Source organism: Vanellus vanellus (genome assembly GCF_965231255.1).
Source record: "Vanellus vanellus genome assembly, chromosome: 18".
In the NCBI taxonomy this organism is placed as follows: domain Eukaryota; kingdom Metazoa; phylum Chordata; class Aves; order Charadriiformes; family Charadriidae; genus Vanellus; species Vanellus vanellus.
The window spans coordinates 2,477,596-2,493,163 of record NC_138923.1 but is presented as its reverse complement, the minus strand read 5'-3'; the positions used below and the strand labels follow the sequence as shown (position 1 = coordinate 2,493,163).

General features: G+C 54.7%; 1 protein-coding gene across 1 annotated transcript in view; it reads right to left on the bottom strand.

Annotated features, from left to right (window-relative positions):
• Positions 1-13,532, bottom strand: part of ARRDC1 (arrestin domain containing 1) — a gene marked incomplete at its 5' end in the record, with an annotated part of 36,325 nt that extends 22,793 nt beyond the window's left edge. The window contains one exon of the mRNA XM_082492613.1: positions 13,415-13,532. Within this exon, the coding sequence (XP_082348739.1) occupies positions 13,415-13,532 (118 nt within the window). The remainder of the gene's footprint in view (positions 1-13,414) is intronic.
• Positions 13,533-15,568: the final 2,036 nt, after the last annotated feature.

The following is a 15,568-nucleotide window of genomic DNA, read 5'->3' as shown; positions in this document are numbered from 1 at the left end:
AGGAGAGCAGCCATAGACTTCCAATTACTTTTTCTGGTGACCCAGTGAGCCGCCCTTCTCAGGGGAGCTGGTGTTGCACCTTGGGTGAGAGGAAAGCATAGGACACATATCCGCCTCCCCTGCCAGCAGCAGGTTGTACATGCACATCCCTACTTCCAAAATCCAGTCACGTGCTAGGCAAGTGGAGTGTCACCAGCCACCCTGCACTTAGCAGCAGGGACAGCCCCAGTCACAAGCAACCCCCTCCGGCTTCAAGTTCCATCTATGTCACACACCCGCTGCAACAGGTACAGGCAACAGACAGCGGTGGGGGGAAGGAGATGCCGACAGCTTGGTTGGTTTAGGTTTTCTGGGGTGGGAGAGGAAGCAACAAAAAGCTACAACAGTCAGGGGTGGCAGCAGCTTACACAGGACAAACAGACTGTCCCATCATTATTCTTGCTCTGCAAGACAGAAGAAGAGCTGATGAGCTGGGTTTTTGCCAGCTGAAGCCTACTCAAGTCAGCACACAGGCTCAGACAAGTCTGTTGGACCCGGAGGCTCCAGCCGTCCCTGCTGCAGGGAAGGGGCTGCCCGGCCCTGTGAGCATGGGATGAGATGGATGGCAAAGCCATTCCGTGTGTCTGCACCAACCACGCACAGCACAAGGGACTGGGGCATGTGTTCATAACAGGCTCAGAGGGTACCCAGGGACTGAGATACCCTTTGTAAAACTTGTGCACACCTGGATCCAGATAACAGGGGAGGAGAGGGGGAGAAAGTGCTGTGGGAGATGAGCGAATCTCCATCAGGTAAGTCTTCATTTCATGGAAACCAGCCACGGGAAGCCAGAGCCCCCTTTCCTCATCCCTCTCCACCAGAGCCGTGGCAGGCAGCTATCACCATGTTTTAATTAGATTCCCTCAAATTGCCATCTGTATGCACAGAGCTGTATGCACAGAGTCTCCCATGAGGTGGGAAAGAGCCACCTCCTCTGGCTCCACAAGCCACCAGGGCCAGAAACAGCCCTGGGAGAAGGGGGTGATGGATCGCCCTGAGCCCCAATGACTCCCCGACCGATGGCAGTGGGGACGTGCCCTTGACAGATCGATGAGCTGTTGGGGCAGCAGCAAGAGGCCACTTCAACATGCAGCACCACAGCTCCACCCTGGAGCGAGACCTCTGGGTTCAAGAGGTAAAGAGCTCAAGTTTTGGTAAGGCCTGAGATCTTCTGTCCCCGTAACGCCCCTGCCCTGGATCTGGATGAAGAAGACGGGCTTGGGGGTTACCAATGCTCCCAGCAAAGCAGGGCCAGATGGTGCTGGAAAGATGGAAAGCCTAGGAGTCAGCAAGACCTGCAGACAGAGCAAGTTACTCTCAATGAGTTCATAGAGACTGAGTAATTCCTAGAAAAGCTCCATGAGAAGTGGACACCAAGAAAGGTGAAACCCCAAAGAGGAGCAGGATGAGGCTTCTGTACTGATGGCCCTGACACAGAAACGCACTGGTACAACCTCCAACACAAAGGGCTCATGTCCTCTAAGCAGGAAGGCTGGAAGCTCACAAGATACACGACTCCCCCGGCGCCCAGCCCTCATGCACACAAATATACTGAGACACTACTAATTAAACCAACAGCTCCTAATTAATTCTTAGCTGTCCCTATCCTTCTGGGTCTATCTTGTCAGTTCTTGAGACACAAACAGTCTTGGGCATTTCATAAGCCAGTGAGGCAAGAGCAGAGCTTACACTGAATGCTGGAGGCAGCGGCGGGTTTGGCACAAGGTTAACAATTGTCTGGGGAGGTTTTTATCTTCTTCCTTCCCAAGAGCGCAGCACAGGGGCAGGAGGGGGATTTGGCCTCTAACATGGAAGGAGAGGAGTTGTCTAAAACAGTAGTTCATACTTTCCGTCTCAACTAAAACCCAGCCTGTAGCCCGGCCCCTGGAAGAGACTTGTCTGGAGCTGACACATGTCAAGCAGCATCTCCCACACCACCAGCAGCCTCCAGCACACAGAGGACTCGGCTGCTGCTCCCCATGACCCAGGGGGACATGCCACCTCCTGCAGCCTGCCAGCCCATTGCACAAGTCCAACACAGCTCTCTTCTCTGAGACTGCGGACAGGCTCCCAGTGAAATACCGAGTCCTTGCTATAGTTTGACCCATCTTTGTCTCTGTGGGCAATGGTCCTGCCACACGCGAGCCCAGCTGGGGCTCAGGACCACCCTTCAGTCACCTCTGCAGTGGCACAAGCTTTAGCACCGTTTAGTCTCCAGAAGCAAGATCTGCTGCTCAGCCGTTCCTCCCCCAGGCTGGCACTTACCCTCTGTGCCCTGCAAGAGACTGAACCAGCCAAATCACTGACAGCAGTGGAAGGGACAGTCCCTCCCTTCCTGGCCCTGACCTTTCGGTGAGCTGATTTCCAGGGCAGGACACCCAGACCCCTTCAATGCAGCCCCACGCTGCAGGAAGGCTGGACCAGCTCCCAAACACAGCCTGTAAAAACTCCACCTGTAGCAACAACAGTGGAGTGTCGGCTCTGATACACAGGCAAAGTGACCCAGAGCCATTATTCTGGCTGCACGAGTTATTTTAGCCAGAGTCCTAGGCCAGCACAAGAAGGGGCACATCTGTGCAGGTGGTATCGACACACAGAGGATGTCCTCATTTTAGCAAATGCAGAAGCCTCCAAAATCTTCTACAAGTCCTCTTCCAGGCAGGTCCATCCTCTCCCCTTTGCAAGCACTTTCTTCCATCAGGTTGAGAGCAACTGAGAAACTTAGGTTTTCCAGCTCCTCCCCACAATCAGGGGTCAACATACATCCCAAGGGAAGAAAGCAAACACTTGGGTTCCTGTTTAGAACAAACTCCTGTTCAAACTGAAAGCTCTTCTCCCTTGCAGACCTGACAGGTTTATTTATAGCATCACAGTGTTTTATCAGCACGCCGGCTGCCCTCAGAGGAAGGGGGTCATCTCGAACATCTGGAACAAAATCCCTGGTTGAGTACATTTAACAAGCCTGTCTGCGCACACGTTGGGATGCAGGTGAAAAACTGACTGTCGAACAAGGCCAAAAGGGCTGCGGGAGGGGGACGGCCACAATGCCATGAAGTTTCTGCATTGGATCTGCCAGTTCTGCTGCCAAAGGCAACCGCAGCTCCTTAGCAACAGGCACGAAACGCCACAGCATCTGCATGCAGGGCCCGACTGAGGGGCTGCACCCCGTCCGGCCCTTCTTCCTGATCCCTGCCACGCTGCTGCTGCCACAACCACCTTGCTGCTCACCACGCACCCTCCAGAAAGGACTCCTCCAGCACCTCCTTTCTCCAAATCTGGCTCTTGCCAAAAAAAAGGACAAGTTGTTTTATTTTGAAGCTTTGGGTTGATGTAGGTCCCAGTGCTGCATCACTCAAACAGGCTGGGAAGAGAACTGGGGAGGAATGTAGTTACTCTGCCTTGGGAGCCCACAAGGGCAGAGGTGGTTGCACTGTAACAGCCAGGCAGCACAAGAGCCCGTGCGTGAGGTCTGGCAGAGGCGTAGAGCCGCACAGCTATCACTCCCCTCGCCGTGCCACCTACCCCAACCTCCCCGCCAGGGACACGGAGCCAGGCTGCCAACCAACACACCCCCAGGCTTGCTTCAGGAACAGCCCGGGCTCGGTCCCTTGATGGCGGCTATGGAGGAAGCAGGGAAGGAAAAAGTTGTACCTTGGACCAGTTTTGAGAGCCCAAACTCTCGCCCCATTCTAAATAGGTGGCATGGCCCAGCAGAACTACTACATGCAACGCCTGCTGTCACACACGGGGCAGGGGTTGGCAATGCCAGCCCTCAGGTTCTCGTGCAAGGAGAGCGACTGAGCACCACAGCAGCATGCTGAGGGACCAGACTTTTCCTCTCAAGCCAGGACAGCAGATGCGGACGCCCCTGAGTGCTGGGAACAGCCAGATCAGACAGCAGTACAGGAGGCACCGAGGGAAACTAAGTATTGGGCAGGGAGAAGTAGATCTCACAGCTCACTATGAAAATCTCCATGCTAGCCACCCACCTCAGCTGCACTGCCAGCACTCAGAGCCTCCTCTCCTAATACGCATCTCTCCGAGCATCAGAGGGGAAATGCAGAGGAGCAGAAGGCTGGAGGAGATAGCAGCAGCATTTCATGTGGATCTTCAACTGCTCTGGTGTGTGAAGCCAACTTTCAGTCTCAAGACACTTCTTTCTAATTCTCTGGACAGATATTCAGAGGGACAGACTGATCTGCTTGGAGACTAGTGTGCCTGCCCTCCTTCTAAAGCTATGCTCGAGACACGCTCCCCTTTGCCCCATCCAGAAGAGAGCAGGCTGCACTTTTACTAGGGCAGGACTGAGCTGCAGGCAGGGCTTGCAGCAAATCTCATGCTGGCTAAGAGCAGCTCAGCGTCTTACCCAGCAGATCCCAGCAAATAACATGACCTCTGCCACCTCCTGAGCGCTCTCTTCCTTATCCTCCTTCCTGCACAGAGCTCGGTACAGCTTGGTACAGCCCAGCTCCTCATCTCACCCTTGCCTCGCTGCCCCGAGCCATTACCCCCAGCTCTGTGGGGCTGGAGGCTGCCTGCCAGCATCGGCACCTCTGAGCAGCAGATGCTGTCAGCTTGGTGCAGAAACACCTCGTATTTAGGATCTCAGTGAGGTCCAGGCAAGGTTTACTCATGATCTCCTGAACAAGGCAGGTCCTAATTCACCATCATCTTTCTCAGGGGATCTGGACAACTTAAATTTGCTTTTGTGAGCCTTGGACAACCTCAATTGAAGCAAGCTGTGCTCTTCAAAACAAGGCTGTACATACATAAGCAGTCAAAGCATCTTGATCTTTAGTGTTTGGTCCCTAGAACAACCCTGTGGGAGGGGAATGCAAGTCCCCGATGCCCAACGTGCAGCCAGACAAGTGGAGCAGAGCCAGCAGCTCGCCCCGGCTCACAGGAATGCTGACAGATGCCAGGACCTGCCAACTCTCAACACTTCAGCCAGCCAGGGACCACAGCCACGCTTCCTCGGGCTGAGCAGTGCTTAAACAGAAGAGAGGAACTTCTTTTTTAATTGCTTGCCCAAACTGAAATAAGTTTCCACCCAGCACTTAGCACTACTTTAAGCCAAAGCAGTTATGATATTCCGGTACACTTCATGGTCATCTAAAAATGGAAGAAAAGGGCAAGAAACCCCACCACAGTCTACCACACAGCACTGCAGGTCCCAAGATGCATTTGCTGGGTGCTTTAAGACCAGTCAGGTCCACACTGTAACAAACTGCCCCTTTAAACTCATTAACAAGCTCTTTTGTCCTCTCCCAGCAAGTGCAAAGCCAGGCACCTTCTCCCACCTCACTGGCAGAACAAGCCGGCAATTCACCTGACATGAGGAGCAGCCAGGGAGGCCAAGCTCTCTGATGTCCTGGGAACACACCTCTGTTTTTGACCACCACCGGCTCCGCATCTCATCGTTCTTCCCACACCTCAGAGCAGGTTTAACGAGCTCCCCCTCCCCCCCCAGACAGCCCCTCTGCCCCCACTGCAGGAGCATCACCCCTCCACAATGAGTGCAAAAGCCACTGTAGGCAGATAAACAGACGACTGATCAGGTTTCTCTAGTTACCACAAAGAGGTTGATTCACCAGAGCCTACTCCCTTTTCAGGCTCTTTCTAAATAAAGGCTTCAAAGAGTTCTGGAAATTCATGCTTAACAGGCTTACTGTAATGCCAGAGCACAAGGGCTCCTGTGGGCCAGACTCTGCTGCAGGACTGAGTCACGCTCATTTTCTTCTGAGACTCTCAGATACACTTGTCTAGGAGTGAAGGCCAGAACAAGTCCTGTTGGCTGATGCTCATTTTGACAGATCCTTGCTGCCACCCAAAACATGGCCTGACACAGGTCGCCTGGTCTTCTCAGCAATGGCCAGCCCTGCAGATGCAATGCAGATGCTCAGGAGAGGTGGTGATGCTCCTTCATCCCCTCCTGGGGCTCCAGGGATGCTCCTGGGCATGAACTCCCCAGCACACGCTCATTGTTCTCAGACAGCAGCACCTGCAAAGTCAGGTCAGCACCCTGACGGCCAGAAAAAGACCTGTTTCAGGCTGGACACCCCTACCACACGCACCTGGGTCGAGCACAGACAGTATCACCATAACCAGGGGTCCTGAGAGAGCCTCTGTCTCCGAGGGACTGAGGAGGACTAAAGCAGCAAGTCCAGGACTGCTCAGCCATCCTGGAAATAATGGTTTTGGTGTGAGGGGGTGGAGTGCGCGTACTAGGAGAGAAGAGTACAGGGGACAAGCAACTGCGCGTAACTCTGCGTGAAGGCTCCCCTCCACTCCTCTCCAGGCACTGAACTCACAAGTCAGCAGCGAGAATTTGTTGAGACACCTCCAAGTGATTTAGCACTGCTGCAGCTCCCAGGCATAAGCCCAGAGCCAGCTCACCTCCCCCTAGCAGAGGAGGTTTCAAGTGCATTTTCCTGAAAAGCCTTGTTTATAAGCAGTAAAGCAATCCTGCATTTAGTGACTCCTCATTCCGCCTGGGTACCAGCGCAGGCAGGTTCTCCAGTGGAGAGGCAGGAAGGTGCAGCGTGGGATGGCGTGATGGGAAATCCCGGCTGCCTCGCCTCACCTGCTCCCCGCTGAAAATTTCACATGCCACAGAGAGCTCTCGAGCACTGCTTTCGCACGTCTTGGTTGTCAAGAAATCCCCCTCCCCCAGCCCCAGCATCTTCGCAGAAAGCAGCCAGAATCCACTTCATTCTGCATAAGAGCTGCTCCTATGATTTTCTTTGATGCCATTCAATGCAAGCAGCTGGAATTCTATTTATAGCAAGATCATCAGTTTGGAAAAACGACTTATGTTCTTGTTATTATCACAGCACAAGATACATAACAAATCCCCGCTATGCTAGGAGTGCTACAAGTTGCTAAGTCCTCACGGTCAGGCTGGACACCTGCAGAGGTCCAAGCAGACAGAAAACGGAGAATTTGGAACTGAGAGTAAAACCCCTGGATCTGATATTCAATCTTATACTGACACTCCCTATCAAGAAGGCACCAACTCATACCCACATGCTGAGCTTTCCTCCCTGGAGATGTTGCCTTCTGAGCCAGTTTTATTCAAGTCTTATTGCAGGGAGCATTTGGGATTCAGGCAGGAGGGATGGAGAGCATGCTGCAGCAGCACTGTTACCTCTGGCCTGAGTTGCTGGAGCCGGAACGACCAAGAGCACAGTTCCGTCAGCAAGAACAAAGGGTTGGAAGTTATAAGCACTAGTGCTCCAGAAATGATTTATGCTTCTTGGAAACAGCCTTTTTGCTATGGATATCTGATAATCGAGATTAAAGGTGCTCAAAGGTCTGGGTGTTTTTACACTAGGTCTGAATAATTCCAGACTGGCACTAGCTTGCCACCCTCACCCTGTCAAGGGGGTCAAATGCAGCATCCATCCTTACCTCAGGACACCCCCCAAATCCTCTCCACTGCCATCATCCAGCATCTCAGGGTCCCGATACACCTGCGGGAGTTTGCTGAAGCCATTCAGATTTAACCCCATGGCATTGACCACCCTTCTGAACGCAGTACCTGATGCTGGACAAAGCAGTACCCAGCCACAGCTAAGCACTTTCTGGAGAAAAACCTCTATTCACAGCAAAATACCCAGCTCACACTTCACACTGGCACCCCATCAGCTAATTTTAACCAGCCAAAGAGAGCTGGGGGATGTGGAGTTGGTGTTTAAAAGCTGTCACAAGGAAGCAGAAGCCTGCACATCTTGGTGGTCTGAAGCCATTTCACCTCTTGTTTCAAATCCTGAACAAGACCCGGGGACTGAGCACACACAGGCACAACCATGCACAAGACAAAAATCCGCTGACTGGCAGCAGTCTGGTCCTTTGCTCATTTTCTCCTCTCCTAAGCACTTTGCACTTCCACACCAGAGATTTGAAGAGCAACAGATTATAAAAGCAGCACAAAGAGGTAATTAACTTCCACAGCAATCCCCGCCACCAGATTTCAGAGGTCAGAACAGTAGCCTAAAGGCTGTACCTTGGATATCTCGGCAATCAGCCCTCAAGAGAAGAGGCACCAAACCAAAACCCAGCCCCTGGTGTGCCTGGCAGGCCATTTCAGGAGCATCTGAGCTGAGCGGGAGGAGGAAAGACTTGCCCCAATGCCTGGCAGAGCATCCTTCTCTATGTTTTTGCACAGGTCGGGTCTGCAGCAGCCTTGCAGCACAACCCAACCACCCCACTGCCCTTCTTCTCTTGGCTGAGGATGGTCTACATGTCTGTCCTACTCTTCCTGGTGATAAGAGCCTCTAGCAACACTTTGCCAAGTCAAGTGGCAGCTATGCAGCTTCTACAGACATACTTCTTCCTTGAAGATGACCTTCAGCAAAAGCTATTCCACAACACCCTAGGAGCGGCGCACGCCCATCCATGCACCCACACCTCCCCTGGCAGAGGGGCTGGCCCGAGCCACCACCACCCCCGGCTGCTCCCCCTCACCCAAACCTGCCTGCGGGGCCGTGCTGAGAATGGGGAGCTGCCTCCGCAGGGCGGGGACATAAACCCACGGACTCCTTCCTTCCAGCCAGGGAGCCTCCCTACTGCCTACCTGACTCCAGCCCTGAAAGACAAGCTACATCTCTGCCAGCTCTGCTCTGCTCCAGGGAAGGAATAAGCACTCACACCCCATTTGTCACACTTGGAAGCAAATCAGACAAACAGAACTTCACTCCACTTGTTCTCCCATTTTGTTAAACAAGAGAGGGGAGGCCGCAGCAGTCTCCTCACCAAGGAGAGCGGCAAACAAGAGTTTTTCAGATGAGCACAAGTGGTGCACGGGTGGGGGGAGCAGCAGACAGAGGCACACACTGCAGCGATGAGACACAAAACAATCTCGTGATTAGTTATTGACTCCAGAGGAGTTGCAGCTCTAGCAGCAAGCCAGCCAGGAGAGCAAAAATCCCTCTTTTGTTCCACGCCTCAGACAGACTTGGCCACACAGCTCCCTGCTGTCTCACTCCAGACAATGAGAAAAGAAAGTTAATCCACTTCCCCTATAGCAGGAGCCATCCAGCCTGCCGGAGCGATACTGCTGAACGATACGTGAGCATTCCTGCGCATCACTGCCAGCCTCGCCTTGTCCTGGCACCCACCACCGCTAGCGGATGCCAGACGGCTCGAGGACCTCACCGGGCACTGCCGGTATCGCCGGGGACAGTGACAGCTTTGGATCTGGTCCTGCCTTCCAACCCCACCAAGTTTGCGGGTGTCCTGCAGCCACCACGCTCCCTTGGCACACTGCACCCCGAAGCAGAGACTAGCTGTGGGGTTTCCCCCACCCTGATGAGTTATAGGTGACATATGCCGTCAAGCACTGACATTTGAAATCCACTTCTACAGAAGACAGACTTCCATCTCAGGGTACAGCAAGCTTCAGGCTGCTAACCAGGGACAGAATCCATCCTTTCAACATTACTTTCCTATGCAGCCCACAGCCTTTCTGCAGGACCAATGTCTTCCTCTGTTTAGGAGGTCAAGTGGTGCAGAGAATTGTGGCCAACTCAGTGTCACCGCTTTCCCCCAGGAAGGGCACATAAGAACCACCTTACACATTAGCTAAACCCAAACTTCTTTCCACTGCCCTCCTAAGGAAACAGAAGTCATCTTTTAGTTTGGACACATGACTTGGGATTCGAATGACCTGCTTTTCAACCCCCAGTTTGGTTGAAAGCTTGGTGGTGAAAAACCACTAGCTTTCTCAGTTCTCTATACAAGAGGTAAGAATAGATAAGGAAATTATGATTTCTGCTCTGCAGAAATGGGAATTATGTACCTGCGTACTTCTAGAGCATGAACAGACGTAGGTACTTGTGTCTGGAGCTTTGTAGTTCAAGGGAGTGAATTTAAAGTCAAGTCATCACTGCATAAACCTGGACAACTAAATAATAGAGTGGAGAATAGCAAAGTGCTGAAATCTGCGCTGGAAAGCACTTGCAGTTTCTTTACTCTTAGTGACCTGAGAGAGAGGGCTATTATTTTAACATTACACTTCTGCCTGCAAGAAGCCTCGCTAAATGGCAGGCAGCAGGACCGAAATAATCCGCATGGCCCCTGGAAGCCGCTGAGTTGAGAGGAAAGTGCTCCAGCATCCCCGAGCAGCACAAGCCTTTGTTCCAGCACGCTCCTGCCAGCGACCGGGGCTGCCTGCCCTGCTCTGAACAAACTTATTTCCCTCCTCCCTCCCCCCAAATTAACTCCATCTCCAGCTGTCCCAGTGCCAGCTTCCTGTTAAGATTAATTATTCTTTGTACACTCATGTTTGATGATTTACCCAGCAAGCCAGGCACAATGATTAGGAATTCTGAATTCTCATCAGCTCTCTCCCTCGAGGCTCAGAAGTTTTCAGGAAAGGACCTTCAGCCTGGCACAGACACAGCAAGAAGCATGCCTCCCCAGCAGGTCTGCGTGGGTCACCAAAGGCCAGTCATCATTGGTGATGCTGCTGTATGGTCAGCTCAAGAAGATGTACTGCTGAACATAGTCACACTGAAAAGCTAGTCAGCAGGGCTGGCACAGAACACAGTGTAGGTGGGAGCATTTATGATCCCGAAAGGTGTGTCTCCAGTTACGCTTTCCTATGACCCAAGATTTCTGGCGTGTTTAGCAAGGCAGAACAAGCTTTGTTTGTTTGTACTGTCCACCTTTCAGAAGGTGCCATTTCCAAGAGCCATAAAATGAGTTACCATGTGAAGCAGTCATCTACAGGCTTGTTTGCACGTGTGATCTCCAAAACCACAACAGAGAGAAGCCACCACACCAGACTGGCCCGGCTCAGGAAATGGAAAGCACCAAGCCTTGGTGCTGTGGGTCATACTGCAATGGGCGAGGACTTCATGTCTTCTCCTGGGAGCTGTTTATCAGTCTGAAAAGTCATTGCTGGTCACAGAAGGTGCAGGTGTATATACTATATAAGACAAATTGATGCCACCCACCTGTCCCCACACCCCAGCAGAAAGCCACAGCATCTCAGAGGTTGTTCAATTCCTCTGCTGCCGAGCCCATGGAGCTCAACAGGGCTGACTAGTTCCTTTAAGGCCTCTTTCCAGCAAGTAGTTGCCTGCTGTCATACCAAGAAGGATGTTTCAGCAGCTACACAAGCCGCCTCCTCTGAAGTGAGACATTTCTTTCAGCCAGAAGGAAGGAGAGGGCGCCCATCCGAGAGACCTCCAGCCCCAACATGGAGGGTTTAAACACCAGAGACCGTAGGATACAGGGCAGCAGGGAGGACACACAGCAAAGAGTCACCTTGTGCTTTGCAGACGTTGGTGTCGCATCCCAACGTGACTTATTTGGGCAGGCTCAGACACCAGTTATGGAAAGTTTCCACCCCAGCTGGTGAAGCCAATTTGCAGGGACATCAGCCCAAAAGAGCCGCTCAGGTCACCTCTGCACAGAAGCAGAATGACAGCCATACACAGCCCACCGCAGATTTTGGCTCGATGCTTCTGGCAGCTCTCCTAGAGCCCTGCTCAGCTGCGCCAGCTTCTTACCAAAAATCCGTGCATTAGCATCAAACACCAGATCCAAGAGCAAAACCCCTCCTGGCTGCAGGACCATGACTTATGCCCAACCCTGAAGTTTCAGAGTCAAAGCAATAAGGAAGGAGAAAGAAAGTCCAAAACAAAGAGACATCTTCCTCCTTCCCCACAACAACCAGCTGCAGCACACTGGGAAGCAAAGGAGATTTGGCGTAGAGCAGAACCTTGGAGCTCTTCTCCAAGATGGGAGTTGTACAGGCAACAGCAAGGTGTAACCGTGGCCAGCCCCAGCCAGCTGGCAGCGCAAGGGGCCAGCACAACCAAGCCCTCCAAGGCCAAACGCTCTCATCTCGCCCAAGAGGCGCCTTCAGGAACAGGGGTGGAAGTCAACGGGATGGGCCGAGGGTGGAAGTCAGCCACACTTTGTTAAGAACGTCTTTGCTGGAAGAAGTGCGGCTGGGAGTATCCTCCAAAGAGATGAACACTGGATGTGCAACTGTTTTGCTCCGACAGGAGTTAAACAGGCTACAAGTCTGCACTTGTCCTAGGTATTATTTTCCCGAGGAAGCTTCCAAAATGCTATTGCAGACAACTGGGAAAGGTGCTCGCAAAAGCAAGACATAGGCAAGCATAGGCACCATCATCCAGGCTGAAGCCTCTGTTCCAGAGACTTTTCATTTTACATTCTTTGGTCCTTTTTTTCCCCCCCAATAATTTGTTATAAAGGAAGAAGTGTGCACAAAGGAGAAGCAAGCAAGACAACCTCAGGGGAAACAGCAAATCAGTTTGCATTTGCACAGCACTGAGCACAAAACTAACTTCTAAATGCAAATGACTCCTCTAGGGTGGGGGAGCAAATTCCCAGTTTGGATGATCTGACCACAGCAGCTCACCTCCCCCCAGTCCATCGCCATCCCGATGGACTGCACAAGCCACCGACAGGCCCTGGGTCTCACTTGCAGCAACAGCCACCCACGTCCCCCAATACCTCCTGCACCACGAAGGCAGCAGAGACCACCGCTGCCTGCCCCGCAGGCAGGCGCTCTCTCCCTGCACACACAGGGCCGTGTCCTCAGCCTGGACGTCTCCCAATCTGGTACTTCCACAACTCAAAACTGTCCAAGTTCATTCGAGATGTTACGAAATGGTCGCTAGCTGCGGGCCGTGCTGGCAAACAGGTGGACACCCCTCCTGCTGGGGCAGGGGCAGCCACCAGCCAGGACACCCCATCGTGTATCTCCTCTGGGCCTCGTCCCATAAAAAAATACATTCTGGTGCCCTGTCAGACCCAGGAGCACAAGGGCCCGGCGTTCAGTGGCCACCACCACAGCGATGCTGGCAGCCCAGGGAGGCTGCAGGGCTGCGGGAAAGGCTGACGCGGGGGCCAGGCTCCTCCGACCACCCTCAGTACCACCACCATGGGCACCCACCAGCTTCAGGGGATCCTGCGAAACAAGCCCCTTTTTTTTGGGGGGGAGGCTTTATTTTGGGGGGGCCGGGGTGTTGGTTTTGGGTTGTGTCTTTTTGGTTTTCATGGGATGGGAGGAAAAAGTAAGAGGAAAGAGAGGAGGAAATAATCCAGCAGGTTGCTCCTACCGTGGCAGGAGGGGGAGAAGCGAAGCGCAACCCCCGAAGCACACGGTCCCCAGCGCCCGGGGGGGGGGGGGGGACACCCGGCTCCTCCCCGCGCCCCCCCCCGCCCAGGCTTCGGCTCCCCGGCCCCCCCCGGCCCCCGGGGCTCCCGCACCACCCTCGGGCTCCGCGGGCGGCGGGGACCCGGCCCGGCCCACCCCGCCCCGGCCCCGCCGCCCGGGATAGGCGGGCAGGGGGCACCCCCAGCCCGGGAGGCGGCGGGCAGGCCGCGGGCTCACCTCGGTACTGCAGCGAGCCCGAGAGGCGCACGGTGACGGTGCCGGCCAGCGGCTCGCCGGGGCTGTAGACGACGCGGCTCTCGCCCAGGCGGATCTCGAAGAGCTGCACCTTCCCCATGACCGCGCCGTCCCAACCGGCCCGGCCCAACCCGGCCCGCTCCGCCGGCAGCGATACCTGCCACCCCGCGCCCCGCCGCGCCGCGCCGGCCCGCGACGTCCCTGCCCCGGCGGGCCGGCTCCGCCCCGCCCCGCCTCCTCCCGCCCCGGCCCGGCCGCGCCGTGGGGCCGGGGCGGGCCCTGAGGGACTGAGCGGCTGAAGGGGGGCCGAGCTGTGAGGGAGGGAGCCGGTTGTGGGTCTAGGCTGTGCTATGAGGGAAGGAGCCGGTTCTGGGGCTATAGTGTGAGGGACGGGGCAGCCTGTGGGGCTGATCTGTGCTGTGAGGGAAGGAGCTGGCTGTGGGGCTGATCTGTGAGGGAAGGGGTCCGTTGTGAGGCCGGGCTCTGAGGGAAGGGGCAGTCTGTGGGGCCGAGCTGTGAGGGATGAGGCCAGTTGTGGGTCCAGGCTGTGCTATGAGGGGAGGAGCCGGATGTGGGGCTATACTGTGAGGGACGGGGCAGCTTGTGGGGCTGAGCTGTGAGGGAAAGAGCTGGCTGTGAAGCCAGGTTGCGAGGGACGGGGTAACTGGTGGGGTCGGGTTGTGCTGTGAGGGATGTGGGTCCAGGGTGTGAGGGAAGGAGCAGGTTGTGGGGCCAGGCTCTGAGGGAAGGAGCTGTCTGCCCCAGCATGGGGCCATCTTGCCTCCTGGTGCTCCCTGCTCCCTCTAATCTGATCTCCTCCCTGTAATTCTCCCAGCCCAGCTGTCACCTCTCCCCCCTCCTATTTTTATAACCCCAATTGCTGTAAGTGTCCAGCAAGAGGCAAATACAGGGGGCCCGATGGCTGCTCGGGACGGGGGCTGAGGGGTGAAGGACAGCACCGTGCTCCCCGCAGATCAGCGGGGTGAAGGTGTCTGACCCGGCTGGGACATCCCGGAGAGCCAGGGAGCGAGCAGCGGGGCGTCCCTCCGTCACACTTGCCGTGTCTCCCCTCAGCACTGTGTGACCGAATAAAAACCATCTGTAAAACCCACACTGAACGCAGCGCTGGGGAAAGGCACCTCCTGGTGAGGCCTCCCGGCCACTGACGAGCAGGCTGCATACACGGACAGAATGATTAAGTATAAAATGAGCTGTTTGTCTGCAGAGCACACCCAGCCCGGACCTGGCCGGGTGGCCAGATGTCCTCCCGCAGACCTGCAGTGACACCACACAGGGCTGCGGGACCCTCCGTGCCACCGTACGGTGGGTGTCGCAATGTGAAACCCCTCATAAAGCACCAGGGGAGTTTGTGTATTCCCAGAGCACAGGGTTCCCACTGGGAAGCTCTTCCAGGCCCTCCCTCCTCCAGTGTTTAAAAGCTACCTCTTATTTTTCCAGCCCGCGTGTAGTTCAGCAGCCCGTCTCCTCCTGCGGGGCGTACCCTGGGACGCATCCATACACCACTCTCCTTGTGCTGCCCTTAGCTTTTGTTTTGCCAGGCTACGCACGCCGGTTTTCTCATCTCTTTTTTTTTGTAAGAAGAGCCTGCAGCCTCTCTCATCAGACTCTGCAGCCCCTGTTTAGCTCTGCCAGCAATTCCGAACAAACTGGGGGGGGGGGGGCAAAAGCACCCTGAGCTACAGCAGGTTTTACTGAACCCCCTTCCTCAGTTGAAAGTGGCCTCACTCAGGGCTTTGTGCACCACTGAGGCCACCCCATCGCTGCGGCGGCACCCTCACCCTAGGGGGACCGCTGCATGCAAAAAAAACTCGGCGTGGAAAAAAAACCCTTCACCAAAACCAAGCCCCACACGCTGCAGCACAGCTCTCCTGACACAAAGAGGTTTCTGCGCCTTGTTTGCAGAAAAGTTAATTTTAAGCACGGTGAAGTTGCTCGCCCAAGGTCACAACGTGAATAAAAACGATTCCTGCGCCAGAAGCTGAACAAAGGCGCTCCGGCCACGGCTCTGCTCGCTGTGGCACAGCTACAGTACTGCAAGACAGGCACTGTGCGCTTAGACACAAATACAGGAGCCCCTCTCGTGACATGGCTGGCAGTGATGCCATGACATTAATC